The sequence below is a fragment of the Cnephaeus nilssonii genome (assembly GCF_951640355.1).
Source record: "Cnephaeus nilssonii genome assembly, chromosome: 3".
NCBI lineage: Eukaryota > Metazoa > Chordata > Mammalia > Chiroptera > Vespertilionidae > Cnephaeus > Cnephaeus nilssonii.
Window position 1 is genome coordinate 59,225,758 of NC_137074.1, and position 16,763 is coordinate 59,242,520.

The 16,763-nt window shown below is 48.9% G+C and overlaps 1 protein-coding gene across 3 annotated transcripts; it reads right to left on the reverse strand.

Annotated features, from left to right (window-relative positions):
- Window positions 1-4,548: 4,548 nt before the first annotated feature.
- ADPRH (ADP-ribosylarginine hydrolase) lies at window positions 4,549-16,552 on the reverse strand. 3 transcript variants are annotated; one of them, XM_079766951.1, is made up of 5 exons: window positions 16,240-16,552; window positions 14,945-15,047; window positions 12,551-12,874; window positions 9,035-9,395; window positions 4,549-8,003 (listed from the first exon to the last, which is right to left on the reverse strand). In XM_079766951.1, the coding sequence occupies exons 3-5, from the start codon at window positions 12,861-12,863 to the stop codon at window positions 7,589-7,591; spliced, it is 1,089 nt and encodes a 362-aa protein (XP_079623077.1). In that variant the 5' UTR covers window positions 12,864-12,874; window positions 14,945-15,047; window positions 16,240-16,552; the 3' UTR covers window positions 4,549-7,588. The 3 variants fall into 3 exon arrangements, with proteins under 3 accessions (XP_079623077.1, XP_079623079.1, XP_079623078.1); XM_079766953.1 differs by lacking the exon at window positions 16,240-16,552 and adding an exon at window positions 15,640-15,862; XM_079766952.1 differs by lacking the exon at window positions 16,240-16,552 and adding an exon at window positions 15,264-15,573.
- Between the last annotated feature and the right edge of the window lie 211 nt (window positions 16,553-16,763).

Consider the following 16,763-nt stretch of genomic DNA (forward strand, 5'->3'; position numbering starts at 1 on the left):
GTCTGTCGTCCCCAAGGAGAATGTCAGGGCAAAATTCTGGTATGATTTTCTTCTTGCGATATCCCCAGTGCCTACCACAAGGTCAGTCACATAGCTGTTGCTCAAGAAATATTTGCGCAGGGAAGGCATGGTACATCGATCTCTTGAATTCCAGGCTGGTGTGGAATAACAACACCAGAAATCCCATCTCACTCCCAAATATTGCCTACCCTTGAGTGGTCTCCAATGGAGATCATCCTGCTGGAGATTCATTTGTGTGCTCAAGATCATGTTTTCCAATTTCATTCATTCAGGTTCTACCTTCCCCACTCCTGCCATACCCACTTACCACCTGTGCTAATATGTATTTCAAGTTTTTATTTATATAACTTCCACCCACTGGCATTGATAATGGGGGATGGTTGTCCATATACCATCCAAAATGACAGAAACACTAGTTTGAAGCATGGCCCTCTATTTAAAGTATAAACCTCTATTTGCAGCTCTATAGATTAGGAGAAACCTAAGGGTTCTTTCTTCCTTTGATTCTGTCCCCCATTCTCCAGACAACCCCATTTCAGATTCAAGCTCTTTGGATGTTATAGTTGAAAGTGCATGGGCTCCAAGCCCAGAGACCCTGAGGAGGACACTGGCCTTAGACCACCCAACTCGTACACATGATGATACCAATGCCCATCAACGTGGAGGAGGAATCTTAAGTGAGGCAAGTGTAACCAAGCCCCGAGAGAAATCCACATCATGACCCAGGCATTGGGTGGGGTCTCCTTGGTGGCCGAGGAAAGGAGGCTCTTTGAGGAGAGAAGAGAGGAGAGTGAAGATGCTCCATGTCAGTTTTACCTGGTCTCAGCTCTGCTCAGTCCCTACCCTTGTCCCAAATTTGGGTCTCAAGCCCATAACTAGCTTTCCTCTTGACTTTACCTCCTAGTTGTGGGAAGGTGAAGAGAGGGCACAGGCTGCTGCTGTCACCATCTCACTCCTGGCTTTGAATTATAGAAAAATAAAATCTAATTATAGCTAATAATTACATTGTAGTGAAGGGTGTGCAAAGAAAAAAGCCTTTGGACACAAACAGTCCTGCTCCATCTCATCCAGCCGTGTGACTTTGGATAAATGGAGACTTCTCTAAGCCTAATTTCTTCTTCTGTTAATGGGCTGTGGTGAACTACCAGACATACGGCAACTCTTTCTTCCTCCTCTTCTTTTTCCTTCTCCAAATGGAGAGAGTCTCACCTACTCCCTACATGTCACTTTCCCCACTACCAACCCCAAAGATGAAAAAATGATGGCAAAGCTATCCCCCATGCCGTGTCTGGATGACCTCTGGATCCGGAACCAGACTCCAGCAGCCATGCCTCAAGGAGCTAACCCAGTGGGCTGGATGGCTGTGAAATCAGAGTTTCCATTCTTTTCCCCACACTCCCAGGAGCTCTGTGGCTGTAAAAAAAAGGGGGGGCACATTTACTTGCCCTGGAGAGATAAAGAAAAATAAATGGAGAATGTGGTGGTTGAAGAAGCTTGGAGAAGGGTGGATGGATGAGGCCAACGTTAATTTTGCAGATCTTAAAAAGATACATATTGCCAAGACTGCTAAACAACATCTAGCAATCCTAGGTAACAAAGCAAGCAAATGAAGCACCATCACATAGCAGTTTATGTATATTAACTTGGTAAGCATGACAAATTTATACTGTGTCAGATCATTTTTATTGATTTCCGTAAAATTGTGCTTATAATTACGTTTCTTATCTCTTTCCCCTGTTCATTCTTATCCTCTCACCATCTCTCTCTTTCTCCCTCCCTCCCTCCCCTGCCCCCTCTGCACCCCATACACACTCATACACCAACATTCACAGTGAGGAGAGAAGCCAGAGACCATGGACCCAGATGCAGGTGGATGGGCAGAGGTGGTGACGGGAGTGTGCAATTGCTCTCTGCTGACTGCTCCTTTTTTCCCCTCAGAGAAATAGGAAGCAGGGTCACCAGTTGAGTTTGAGGAAAAAGTTTTGAGGCTTGAGAAAATGGAGTCTGAAAGTCTAAATTTGTTTTGAAGTGTGCCTGTGATGAAGAGTGAGGATCTGCAGAGCAAATATACTAGGTTTTCTAAAGTCTTTCCCTATTGTCTCCAATTGTGGCTAAAGTCTAATACCATAAAACAACAAATACTAAGCCCCCACCCTCCTACTCTCCCTCCCCCATGTTCTAAAAAAGAATGGAAGGATTTGAAAAACAAATTCCTGTAAGACTTATTAGGAGGTAGCAGAACTGCTCTGTGGTCAGACCTCCCTTCTGCACATAAATTCATGAGTCATAGTTCTGAGGGGATGCGGGGCGTGGGGTGGGGGTACAGGAGTGGGGAATCTTCCTTACCTCTCACAACATCTGGGTTTATAGCTGAGACCGGTAACCTCATGAAGGTGATAGTGGCATCCATTTCCAAGATAGCTGTCCCCTGGGCAACCTGATCTGTCCACAGGGCCTATGTGAGCAGGATGCGGGGAATGTAAAGACAGTGGCAGGCCGGGCAGCTGTGACCAGGAGGGATGAGTTTCCCTCATGTTGAGTGGACCCCTCAGAAGACAGATGGTTTGAGCCCTTTTGAGCCTTTCAAACCAGTGGTCTACCCATGAGGCCAGTCTTAGGACAACATGGAGGAGAGCAAGAAGCCCCAGAAGAGGGAGGGGAGAAATGAAAGAGGCATCCAGGTCCCCATTTCTCCTCTGAGTCTCTTGGGCCCAGGACTGACCTTGGTGGGGAGAAAAAAGAGCATGACATGGAAGTCTTAGAATTGATTAAACTGCACTGGGATTCCCACTTCTGGGTATCTCCAAAGGAAATGAAAACAGGATCTTGAAGGGGTATCTGCACTCCTGTGTTCACTGCAACATTATGCAGCATAGCCAAGATGTGCAAACAACCTAAGTGTTTTCAACAGATGGATAAATCCTATATAATAAAGATGTAATATGCAAATTGACCATCACTCCAACACACAAGATGGCTGCCTCCATGTGGACACAAGATGGCCACCACAAGATGGCTGGCAGGGGAGGGCAGTTGTGGGTAATCGGGCCTGCAGGGAGGGCAGTTGGAGGGACCCAGGCCTTCAAGGGAGGGAAGTTGGGGGCAATCAGGCCAGCAGAGGAGGGCAGTTGGTGGGGGACAAGGCCTACAGGGGAGGACAGTTGCGGGGAACCAGGCCTGCAGGGGAGGGCAGTTGGGGGCGACCAGGCCTGCAGGGGAGGACAGTTGGAGGGGACCAGGCCTGCAGGGGAGGACAGTTGGGGGGGGGGGGACCAGGCCTGCAGGGGAAGGCAGTTGGGGGGAACCAGGCCTGCAAGGGAGGGCAGGCAGTTGGGGCGACCAGGCCTGCAGGGGAGGGCAGTTGCGGGGGGACCAGGCCTTCAGGGGAGGACAGTTGGGAGGGACAAGACCTGCAGGGGAGGGCAGTTGGAGACGACCGGCCTGCAGGGGAGGACAGTTAGGAGTGAACTGGCCAGCAGGGGAGGGCAGTTGGGGGTGATCAGGCCTGCAGGGGAGAACAGTTAGGGGCGACCAGGCCAGCAGGGAGGGCAGTTAGGGATGACCAGTCCAGCAGGAGAGGGCAGTTAGGGGCAATCAGGCCGGCAGGGGAGCAGTAAGGCATTGATTAGGCTGGCAGGGAAGTGGTTAAGGGGTGATCAGGCTGGCAGGCAGGCGAGTGGTTGGGAGCCAGCAGTCCTGGATTGTGATCAGGCCTAAACAGGCAGTTAAACATCCCTTAAGGGGTCCCAGATTGGAGAGGGTGCAGGCTGGGCTGAGGGACACCCCCCACCCCTCCCCTGTGCACAAATTTCATGCACCCGGCCTCTAGTAAATAAAATAATCTCACACTTTATTTGTTCATGCCGGGGCTCCTCACACAGGGCACCACCTTGCCAGGGCTGACCAGCAGCCCCTGAACAACGGATGAACAGATTACTCCAACACAATTCACTGTGGGGGAGAGGGCTAAGGGACGGCCTGGCTAAAGAAGCCAGGCAGCCCCAATTGCTTGCTTCGTTAGGCTTTTATTGGAATTTTTATCTTTAGATACAACCAGTAGAGTGAGTAATCTTGGGAGGACACATGTGTTTGAATTGTCCTCTTGGCAAAGGCATCCGGGGATTAAGCATAGGATTCCAGTAAACCCCTGGGAGTCTGCAGGTGCACAGACTTGTTTGGAAAGGTCAAGGGATAATTAGGGGTGCCACCTTCGACACTCCCCTAAGTCTCCCCTAAGCCAGAATTCCGATAAATAGGGCAGGTGGCCTTCCACACACTTCCCCTTTATCAGAATGTCCTCCTTACAACTTTCCAACCAAGTCTCTTGTGCTCCCCAACACATTCATATATATATGAAACTTAATTCATATTGGCATATAATATATATATATATATATATATATATATATATATATATATATATATATCTTTTTTTCCACAACATGGATGGTCCTTGAGGGCATTATACTAAGGGAATAAGCCAGACAAGAAAGACAAATACTATATTGTATCGTTTATATTTGGAATTTTTTTTATTTAAGTCAAATTCATAGAAAGAGAGTAGAAAAGTGGTTGTCAGGGGCTGGAGGTTGGGAAAAATAGGAAGAGTTGGCAAAAGAGTACAAACTTTCAGCTGTAAGATAAATAAGGATCTGACTTAAAACATGGTGATTATAATTGATAACATTGTATTGTATAATTGAAATTTATTAAGATTAGAACTTAAATGTTCTCATACACACACACAAAAGATTAATATGTGAGTTGATGGGGTGTTAATTAATTAGATGAAGGAAATCCTTTTACAATGTACAAATTTATCAAATCACCACAACGCACACTTTAAATATCTTATAATTTTTGTATATCAATTATACCTCAATAAAGCTGAAATTTTAAAAAAAAAAAAACTGGACTGGGATGGACTGGATTGGGTTTTTAATACTCGCCACCCGACCCTAAGACCAAAAAAACTGTGTGATCTGCCAAAGATGATGCTGAGGGACAGGAAAAGCAGCTTCAAAAGAGTATGCATGAGGCTCGAGTTGGAGAAAAATAAAATCATTTCATGTTTGCTTCTTATTCAGACCATTCGCCAAACCAATTACAAAACAGGCCATGCCTCATATTCCACTTGTTAAATACACTCTTCTGCCCTTTTCTATATTGTACGATTTAAGCATCTCGGGTCTGTTGTTTGGTCAGTGCGAAGAGAATTCTAGTGCTCCGCCTGGCAAATGCAGGCTCTACTAACCACTGGTAGGACAAAACTCAGAAAGGGCCTTCCTGTCCAGATGTTGGCGTAGGTGAATGCTGTACTTGCGTCCTCCCACAACCACATCAAAATTACAACTAAACTCAGAAAAACCATCATTCAGAAACAACTGAAACAGAGCTGAATGAAAGTCTTACAAGTAAAGAATTAAAGAAGAAGCCACGTCAAGATTGGTAGGAGGGGTAGAGACTCGGAACAGGTTGATCACACACCCACGTGTGGCAGATAAAAATCAGGAAAGCCCTGGCAGGTGTGCTCATGGTTGGAGCATTAGCCCACACTACAAAGGGTCTTGTATTTGATTCCTGGTCAGGAACACATACCTGGTTTGCAAGTTCACTCCCCGCCATGCCTCTGGTCAGGGCACGTGAGGGAGGCAACCAGTTGATGTGTTTCTCTCCGATCAATGTTTCTCTCTCACTCTCTCTCTTCCTCCCTCCCTCCCACCCTTCCACTTTCTCTGAAAAGCAATGGAAAAAATATCCTCATGTGAGGATTGACAACAACAAAACTTGGGAGGGAGCCCTAGCCGGCTTGGCTCAGTGGATAGAGCATCAGCCTGTGGACTGAAGGGACCCAGGTTCGATTACAGCCAAGGGCACATGCCTGGGTTTTGGGCTTGATCCCCAGTGGGGGGTGTGCAGGAGGCAGCCCATCAATGATTCTCTCTCATCATTGATGTTTCTATCTCTCTCTCCTTCTCCCTTCCTCTCTGAAATCAATAAAGAAATATATTTAAAAAAATAAAATAAAAACTTGGGAGGGATTTCAGCTACAAAGTTTCCCCTGAGGAATGACAAGTCCCGGCCCCACACGAGGCCCCCCAGGCCAGGATTCCAGTGTCAGGAAGAGAAGTCCCTACAACTTCTGGCTGTAAAAACCAGCAGGGATTGTGCCTGATTAATCAGAGCAGGTTTCATCTAGAGGGCCTACCTGAGCTGGGTTTGAAGGATGAGTACAAACTTATCAGGAAATGAAGAGAGGGGTGATGTATTCATTGGACATCATTAGCAGTGCAGCATGACCAATTTGTTATTTGTAAAGATAACTCTGGAGGGCAACAAAGACGGCAAGATTGGAGATAGGAGGCTGACCACATTCATGTAATGTAGACTGATTACGTATTTTCTGTGTGCTAGGTTCTGCACAGAGGAGAATAAAGACAAGTAAATAAGCAACAACAAGCTAATAACACGTTAAGTGCCATGCCCAGGACGTGAGTAGCTTGGGTTGCAGAAATCCAAGTGAAAAATACTTGCTGCAAAAAGGTAAAAGAGCCCTAACCGGTTTGGCTCAGTGGATAGAGCGTCGGTCTGCGGACTGAAGGGTCCCAGGTTCGATTCCGGTCAAGGGCATGTACCTTGGTTGCGGGCACATACCCAGTGGGGAGTGTGCAGGAGGCAGCTGATCGATGTTTCTCTCTCATCGATGTTTCTAACTCTCTCTCCATCTCCCTTCCTCTCTGTGAAAAATCAGTAAAATATGTATTTTTTTAAAAAAAGGTAAAAGAGGTGACATTTAAAGGATATTTAGGAGATAGAATCATTTCTAGCAGAATCAGCTGTGTACACTGCTGGCTGTTCCCATGCACCTTACAGCCTGCCACTGCAAGCATCTGAGTCTTTACTTGAAGGCATTAATGTTTGCCTCGCACAAGAGGCAGGCCGAGAAGCACCAGGGGCTTAGCAGTGAGGACCACCGATGTCAGATGGAAGTCAGTGGATCAATACTCCAGGTGTGCTTATCTCTCAGGGGGGACAGCCATGAGGAATGCCTTACAAAAGGACCCACATGGACCGAGTCCCAGCTGCTGACAGTGGTAACTGCTCATTACTGCACCTTGTACGGCCTCCCCTCCCTTCCCTGTCTCGCTTCCCCATGGTCCTACCAGTGCTCCCTGGTGTCACCTCTCACATAAACTATCTGTACTCAAGTCCTTGTCTCAGAGTCCACTTTTGGGGTAACTCAACCTGAAACAACAGAAAAAATTTAATGAAAGATTAGCTGATGAAAATGAAGATGCAAATAGGAGGCTATGAAATTTCTAGCTTGGGAGATGCTGACCCCATCACCCGAGTTAAAGACTCTTCAGGGGAGGAAGACAGACAGATTCCGGGAGAACAGAATGAGCCTGGGAAGACTGAATTTCAGGGGCCCCAGGGACTTGTTACCTCAAAATTCCCTGAAGACGTACAAGGTTAAGACTCTTGACTTTGGAAAAAGTGAAAAGAAACTGAGCAGAAAGGGGACTACACAAGAGAAGAAACCACCAGAAATGAACATCCTCTCTCCCTAAAGGGCAATTACAGTATCTTCCTTTGACCCAAGAGAATATAAAGCCCTAGCTACTTCTTCCAGCCGGTTTCTGTATTCTAGTTTCTCATAGTTGGAGGGACTCACTCCTTTAAAACCATGCATAACTCCCCACCAGCAGCCAGCAATGGCAGCCGTAGAATCACTATCTCCACCGTGGAAAAAGGCTCGGTGGGCAAGCTCCTTCCAGGAGTCTCCTGCAGCCAGGATGGCATCGTAGGCAATCATGGGGGCATCGTGTCCACTGCTGCCGCCCCAGCCAGAGTAGCTCACAGAGGTGTAGAATTGATCCCTCTCCTTCACACCGTAAGGCTTGGGGAAGGTAGGGGCTGATTTGCCATCCAAAATCCCTCTAAGTTTTAGGTACCTTTCCCACTGGTCTTGGAAGTAGGACCTGTAGGGAGGAAAACAATCTACAGTCAATTGAAAAGTTGATAACCATAAGGAAAGGTACCAGATGGATGTGTGAACAGGAAAAAACTCCAAGATGACTTCAATTTCTTGTAATAATATCATAAATGACATTAAAAATTTAAAATGAACTCTAAGTAAGAGCCATTCAATAAAGTTTTGCTAAGGATTGATATAAATAAGGCACTGATGCCTATTCCTAAATTAGAAAGGCACATAGCGAGTTAAAGGTGAGAATTAAAGATTTGTGTGTTGTTGTTTTTGTTGAGAATAATGTCAAATGTCACCTTTCAGGGGGCACACTTTATTTATTTAGTCTATCCTTATACATTTTATTTTATTTTCTAATAAAAATTATATATATTTTAGGTGTACAACATAATGATTTGATATACATATACATGGTGAAATGATTACTACAGTCAAACTAATGAACACATCATCTTCTTACAGAGTTGTGTGTTGTTTTTTCAAAAGGGAACTTTGTAATATCATGATCATGGGTGATTTCAGCAGGAAGCCTCTGGACCTTTTTATTCTAAGAAAGGCAATGTGAAGTAAACTCAGAAAAAGGGGGAAATGTGGCTTTACCACCTACTAATTAGCTAGTGGAGAAAAAAAAACAACCACCTATTTCTCGGGCATCTTAGACAAGGATTTCAAATTACTATGTGTCAAGTCAACACTGAGAAACAAGTTCCAGGAGAAGGACGGGAAAGTTCATCTCAGTCTAGATAGCCACAAAGACTATAGAAAGAACAGGATCCCTATACACGAGGGAAGCACTGCAGCTGCACTACTCATCGAGGTCTTCACTGGGCCACCCGGTGGCAACCACTGCTAGGACTTGAGGTCCAGGTGGGCAGGGAGGGGGCTGGATGCAGTAGATGGCAAAACTGGACGGTGAGAACCATGACAGTTGCTATGATCTAAAAACTCTAGGCACACACAGGCACGCACGTGTGCACACAGATGCAATGATTTCCCAGCAAGAGTATGCACCTATAAACTTACCAGTGCTCAAGATTCTTCTCCACAAAGTAGCCTGCTTGGACAATGTACTTTTTAGCTTCTGGTAGCACCTCCATCAGTCCTTTCCCCCATTGCCAGGGAGGCTTGCCATTCACAGCATAGGCTGTAAAAAGAGCAGACACAAGGGCGCCCAGGTAGCCGGTGGGGTGGTGGTGGGTCATTCGGCCGCTCTCGATGCTCACCTGGATCAGTGTGTCCAGCTGGCTGGGGTGAGGGAACCTGAGACCGATGCACATGGCTCGCATAGCAGCCCCACAGCCTCCCTCGTGGTTGTTAAAGGGAATCCTCCAGCCGTTGTCTTTGTCCGGCTCCAACAGCATGGCGTTCTGCACGGAGGCACCCCCTGGGGAAGAGTCGGGGAGGGCATAGGGTCAGTGTAACCAAAGCAAAGGCTCCCGCAGGAGGAAAGGCCAAGCTCTGGTTTCAAGTCTCTCATTGGAAACTGAAAACAAAACAAAACAATTATGACGATCGCCCTCCAACTCCAAGCCAACATGGTGCCTTACCTTATATATAACCCTTAGCATGATAAGATTAATAATAAAAGAAGCAGATTCACGTAGAGAGCCTTGGGATCTTTGCCAGTTATTACTGAGACATCACAATAACTCAAAAAGGTAAGTATAACATATTATTCTCTTTTTTAAATGAATAAGCTAAGGCTCAGAGCTTAAGAAACTTGCTCAAAACCATGTAACCAGCTCATTAGCGGCCCCATCGAAACCTTTTTCTCCAAGCCCAAGCCCTCAAAGAACCCGAGGAGATCCTAACCATTGGAATTCCCAAATGTCAGGAAGAGGACAGTTCGGGTGAAGAGCACGAGGCTCAGAGACGGAGCAATGGGTTCCGAGCCACAATGTGCCCTTGGTTTTCCCCCACGACGTGGGAGCAGTGTAATCAGGCTTGTCTTATCACCCTATCCTACTGGGAACTGGGAACGCACACATGAAGAAGCAGTGGCAGTTATATACGGCGGGGTGGGGTGTGGTATTACTGTTCCCTTATGGTTATTCACAACAAGGTCATGGAAGGCATAAGTGGACAAAGAAAACTTTCCACTTGTCAATCTGATGAGACATCAGATGTAGAGAAAGAATGAAGAGGCTGGCTTCGAATGCCAATTCTTGGGGTCACCAGAGACCCTGGGTATGTGTGTGGGACGGGGAGCATTTTCATCAGGAGGCACTTTTCATCAGCTCATGAGCTGAATTGTGTCCCCTAAAATTCGTATGTTGAAGCCCTAATCCCTAGTACCTCAGGATGTGGCTGTATTAAGAGACTGGACCTTTAAAGAGGTGATGAAGTTGAAATGAGAACATCAGAGTGGGCCCTAATGCAATGTGATGAGTATAAGAAGAAATCGGGACACGCACAGAGACACCGGGGATGTGCACCGTGAAAGGGAGGACACGGATATAAGGAAGTCGTCTGCAAGCCAAAGAGAACAGTCTCAGAAGAAACCAAATTTGCTGACACCTTGATCTCAGACTTTGAGCCTCTGAAACAGTAAGAAAATAAAGAAAGGTTCGTTAAGCCACCAGCCTGTGGCATTTTGTGATGGCAGCTCAAGCTGACTAATACAGGAAGAGGGGTAGGTCAGATGGGCTAGGGCAGTGATGGGCAACCTTTTGAGCTTGGTGTGTCAAACTTCGCCAAAAAACTGAGCATAACTCGGGTAGTGTGTCACTTTGAGGAAAAAACATTATTTCGCAAATGTTTCATCCTCAGCATGCGGCCGCCTCAGCAGCCGCGTGTCATCAGAAATGGCTACGCATGTCAGTGCTGACACGCGTGTCATAGGTTCGCCATCACTGGGCTAGGGAAAGGTGATTCAAACCACCTGGTGACCCAAGTGACTGTAACAATTTCCCAAGCGGGCAAGAACACTTGTGAGCAAACCTGAAACAGAAAAGGAGTCTCTGCAAGACACTTTCCATTTTCTTTAAAAAGAAAAAAAAAAATGTTTCCTTTATACTTGTTCATTACAGAAAACTTAGAAAATACTAATAAGCAAAAAGAAAATAAGAAACTATAAATACTCCCATTACACAGATACAATTATGAATATCTTTGTGTGTGTTCTTCCAGACTTCTCCCAAGAAATATACATGTATCCTTTATTACCAGTGGGTTTATAAGATACATCTGGTTTTGTAACCTATGTATCTTTCACTTAATATATAATACTAAAGGTCTGGTGCACGAAATTAGTGCACGGGGGTGTGTGTCCCTCAGCCCAGCCTGCACCCTCTCCAATCTGGGACCCCTCGAGGGATGTGCATCCGACTGCCCGTTTAGGCCTGATCCCGGTAGGATTGGTAGGATCAGGCCTAAACAGGCAGTCAGACATCCCTCTCACAATCCAGGACTGCTGGCTCCCAACTGCTTGCCTGCCTGCCTTCCTCATTGCCCCTAATCACTTCTGCCTGACAGCCTGATCACCCCCTAACCACTCCCCTGCCAGCCTGATTGATGCCTAACTGCTCCCCTGACAGCCTGTTTGCCCCTAACTGCCCTCCCCTACAGGCCTGGTCACCCCTAACTGCCCTCCCCTACAGGCTTGATCGCCCCTAACTGCCCTCCCTTGCAGGCCTGGTCCCTCCCAACTGCCCTCCCCTGCTGGCCTGATCGCCCATAACTGCCCTCCCTTGGAGACCTGGTCCCTCCTAACTGCCCTCCCCTGCTGGCCATCTTGTCGCAGCCATCTTGTGTCCACATGGGGGCAGCCATCTTGTGTGTTGGAGTGATGGTCAATTTGCATATTACTCTTTTATTAGATAGGATAGAGGCCTGGTGCACGGGTGGGGGCCAGCTGGTTTGCCCTGAAGGGTGTCCCGGATCAGGGTGGGGGTTCCCTTGGGGCGTGGGGCAACCTGGGAGAGGGGCCTGTGGTGGTTTGCAGGCCGGCCACGTCCCCCGGGCAACCCAAGCGGAGGCCCTGGTATCTGGGATTTATTTATCTTCTATAATTAAAAATTTGTAGCCTTGAGTGGAGCCAAGCCTCCTGCTTGCTCCGTGGCTGCAGCCATTTTTGTTGGGATTTATTTATCTTCTATAATTGAAACTTTGTAACCTTGAGTGGAGTCTAGGGCCGACCAGAGCAGGTGGAAAGCTTGGCTGCCTCCATTGCCGGGGAAACCCAAGCCTCCTGCTCACTCCGTGGCCACAGCCACCTTGGTTGGGTTAATTTGCATACTCACTCCTGATTGGCTGGTGGGCATGGCTTGTGGTTGTAGCGGAGGTACGGTCGATTTGCATATTGCTCTTTTATTAGAATGGATCCTTCCATATCAGAAAATATTTATCTGTATAATTTTAAGTGGCTGCAAATGTATCGCCATAAATAAATTATGGGACATTTAGGTGGTGCCTATTTTTTATCACAATTATAAAAACTACTGTCTCCTTGATATGTAAATTTCAGTGTCAACATTGTAATGACTTCCTTGGGCCTGTTTTATTCTCCACTTGCCCAGGACCCCCACTGGCTGCCCTCACCTGGTGCCCGGCCATCCATGTCTTCCATGCAGTCTTGGTAATGCTTAGCAAGAAGGGGATACAGTCGACCCAAGTCTGAGATTTTTCCAGCTTCCACAAGAGCGTCGGCCGTGGCCAGGTGCATCACGGTGTCATCGCTGACTCTCCACCTCTGCACGTCTATGGCGTCCAGGCCACCAAGCTGGGCCAGCTGCTGGTGAATCTTCTCCCCACTCCTGAGGAACTCCCACTTCCCGTTGAAGTACCCCAAGGCATCTCCTGCTGCACTCAGCACCATGGCAGCCACATACCTCTCAATCAGTCCCCCACACATGGTGAGGCTGTCTGCAGGGGGAAATTAAGAACCACAGAGGACAAGGAGAAAGAAAAAAATCATAAAAAATAACACATTTATCTACATTTTATTGAGCATTCACTACTTATAGGCACAGTATTAAGTGCACCTCATTTAATACTCACAACTGCTCTGTGAGGAATATATTATTAGGCCCATCTTATGGATGAGTTAAATGAGGGTTAAGAGATAATTCCGTTTCAGAAATGCTAAGTGACTTGTCTTGGGTCACAGAGCTAAGTCCATGATTTTAACTGCCACTCCATCTTTGCCTCTCTGGGAGTGTCAAGCCCATTACATTCTGCAAGGCAAGCCAAGCTTATCATTTTCTTTTTAGTGGGGACTTGGCCTTGGAAGTGCTTTCCTCCTTTACGTAACCTTTTGCACTCGGATGTCGAGATTAAAATTACTCTTTGAATGTATCAATAATTTTAAATATTAAAAAATCCAAATAAATAAGTTTGTATGAAAAGAAACTCCAGTTTTTTATTCTACTGCCGTGCTTTGTAAAATCTGGGGTATTTAAAAAATTAAATCCCGAGTAGAATAAAGGAATCGAGAAAAAAGCAAGCGAGTGCAAAGGGTTAAACAATACTTCCCATTACAATGCACAGTTCACAAGGCACCTGCACATTCGCTGTCTCATTTTTAGGCAAGATTACAGTACGCATTTCACAGATAAGAAAACTGGGGATTGCCCTAGCTGTTTGGCTCAGTGGTTAGAAGGGTCTCGGTTTCGATTATCGTCAAGGGCATATACCTTGGTTGCAGGTTTGATCCCCAGCCCCAATCAGGCTCATGCAGGAGAAAACCAGTCGAGGTATCTCTCTCACATGGATGTTTCTTTCTCTCCGTCTCTCTCCCTCCCTTCCACTTTCTCTAAAACTCAATGGAAAAATGTCCTCTGATGAGGATTAATTTTTTTTTTAAGACAGGAAAAAAAAAAAAAACAACTGGGGCTCAGAGAAGGTAAATTAACACAACCAGCGAGTGGAGGCACTGGGACCCCAATCTGCTGATTCCAGGCAACTCACCCCAGCACAGACCTACTTACTGGGCAATCTCTTTGTGCCTCAGCCTCTACATCTCTAAAATGGTGATAAAAATAGTAACAATTGCCTGGGTTTGTTCTGAGGAGTAAATAAATACATTTTTTGTTAAGCACTTAGACCAGTGCTTAGCACATCATAAGCACTGTTTGTATTATTCATACTAGAGGCCTGGTGCACAAATGTGCATGGGGGTAGGGGGGGTCCCCCTCAGCCCAGCCTGCAGCCTCTCCAATCCGGGACCCCTCGGGGGATGTCCAACTGCCCTATCCTGGGGATCGGGCCTAAAATGGCAGTCAGACATCCCTCTCACAATCCAGGACCACTGGCTCCTAACTGCTCACCTGCCTGCCTGCCTGATCGCCCCTAACTGCCTCACTGCCAGCCTAGTCGCCCCCATCTGCTCCCCCCACCACCACCAGCCTGGTCGCCCCTTACTGCCGCTCCCCCCTGTTGGCCTGGTCGCCCCCAACTGTCCCCCTCACCCCCCCCACCCCCCCCCCACCCCCCCCCACCCCCGCCAGCCTGGTTGCTCCTCACTACCCCCCTCCACACTGGCCTGTTCGCCCCCCCCCCCCCCGCCCCCCCAACAGCCTGTTCGGTCGTCTGTTTGGTTGCGATGGTCACTTAGGCTTTTATTATTATAGATACAACCAGGGAAAAGATTTTTCTCTTACTGAACTAGAATACTTTCTTCTCACAACCTTCCTTTCAATAGCAATATTTAAATTTTGTTTTTCTTCTAAATGATTACCTTCTAGAGTCCTAGGAGCTCAGTTAAGATAACCTCCACGAATCTAATCCTGGTCAAGTGCTGGTTCTCCTACAGGTGCGTTTCCAGTTCTCCACTGTATCCTGTTGCCTCAACACTCAAGTTCTAGGACTGAAGTTCAAAGCCTTTACTGGACCCATCCCCTCCACTGCATAGGCCAGCAAAACACCTGATAGACTAGCACCTCCTCAGCTCAAGCTCTTTCCACAGCCAAGATGCCCATCCTCCCTCCCACTTACCTAAACCCTGTTGACTCAGGGTTTATAGTTCAAGTACTGGGGCTTCCAAGAGTCCTTCCCGAGCTGCACTGCTGCTGGCCTGGGAACGCAGGCTGGCCAGCACCTGGGGAAGAGTAAATGAAGACTGAGCATATCAATCCTGAGCATGCCGAATTTCTTAGCTCACAAAGGATATTTGTAAAACGTCATTTACATGCTTTATTATTATAAATGATGCCTAGAAACTGGAGTTGCGGGCCACTAGACCTGAGTCTGCCAAGAATCAGCTGTGTGATTGTGGGCAAGCCATCCACCCTGGGCCTGGATTCTCCCAACTTACACCAGTAATTAGAGAGGCGGGCAGGAAGGAGGCCACAGATGCCCCCTGGGCTCCAGTCCTGTGCTGGCGGCTTCACAGGACCAGCTGTTAGTCCCTCTGTACCCGCTCTCCCACTGTCCTCAGCTTCCTTCCTGTAATTCCTTCTGGCTCCACCGAATATGTGTTTTGTGACTTACACGCGGAGGGGGGCGGGGGGGGAGCGGGGGGGCCCAATGACCATCTCTTTCCGTTGGAAAATCCTTTTAACTTTCACATGGAACTGCCCTAGCCTTCCGCTCTCAGGCCGCGCTCTTCCCTTACCCTCCTCGGAGCATTTACAATTCTCCCCCCGGCTATAAATTCGAAACTAAGGTTGCTCAGCTGTTTCCCGACAGACCTCGACTTCTTTTTGCAGGGGCGGGGGACACGCCCGTCCCAGACGGGATGGGGGAGGAGGGCGACCTCGAAACGCTGTGCCCCGGGTGTACCAGGTCCCTGGGGAGGTGGGGTGACCGAGCACCCGGGACAAGGCCGACGAAGGGAAGGCAGGAGCGGGGAGGGAGAGCTGGTGGGACCTGGTCACCGCCTGGAGAGGGGCGCCAGGGGGAGGGGGCGGGAGAGGGGCGCCAGGGTTAGGGGGCGGGAGAGGGGCGCCAGGGGGAGGGGGCGGGAGAGGGGCGCCAGGGGGAGGGGGCGGGAGAGGGGCGCAAGGGGAAGGGGGAGGGGGAGGGGCGCGTAGGGGGAGGGGGCGGGAGGGGGACGCGCAGGGGGAGGGGGCGGGAGAGGGACAAAAGGGGAAAGGGCGGGAGAGGGGAGGCAGGGGAAGGGGGAGGAAGAGGGGCGCGCAGGGGGAGGGGGTGGGAGAGGGGCGGCCGTGGAAGGGGGCGGGAGAGGGACAAAAGGGGAGGGGGCAGGAGAGGGGAGGCAGGGGAAGGGGGAGGGAGAGGGGCGGCCGTGGAAGGAGGCGGGAGACAGGGGAGGACAGCCGGGCGGGTACCTAAAGGCCGAGGAGTGGGGCGCGAGACTGGGGCGGGGCGGGGCGCGGCGAGTTCAGGGTCCGGGCGGGTGGCACGGGGCGGCCGCGGAGCCGGGCTTGGCGCGCCTGGGGCGGAGCCGCGTTCGGGGCTGGGGACCGCGCCCGAGAAGCCAGCCGCGGGGGGTGCCTTCTGCTCCCGCGCGTCTCCGGGCCCCGGAAGCCGTCTCCTGGCCCCGCAGCGCCCGCCGCGCCCGGCGGGGACCACAGGGCCTGCGTCACCCGCCACTCGGCCGGGAGCCTCTGGGCTGCGACCTGGGCCCCGGCTTCCGGTCGGTGACTCACGTGGGCCCGGGCCGAGGCCTCTTCCCGCCGGCTGTGTAGCCAAACACTTAGAAAAAGGGCCTTTTTCACCTTCCCGGGCCCCTCACCCATGAAAGCGGACGAGACTAGTACTCCCTAGGGCGGTTGCTAGGATTAATTTTAACTCCTGTCATTTATTTGGCAGCTGAAGATTATTTTTTCATCCTGCTAGTAAATAAAAGCAA

Excerpts from the sequence above, each read along its gene's own strand:
- ADPRH (XM_079766951.1), bottom strand. The coding sequence starts at position 12,863 with ATGTGTGGGGGACTGATTGAGAGGTATGTGGCTGCCATGGTGCTGAGT. Across the intron at positions 9,396-12,550 it reads CATGGATGGCCGGGCACCAG|GGGGTGCCTCCGTGCAGAAC; the intron begins GTGAGGGCAGCC and ends ACTCTTCCCCAG. Across the intron at positions 8,004-9,034 it reads GAGAAGAATCTTGAGCACTG|GTCCTACTTCCAAGACCAGT; the intron begins GTAAGTTTATAG and ends TCCTCCCTACAG.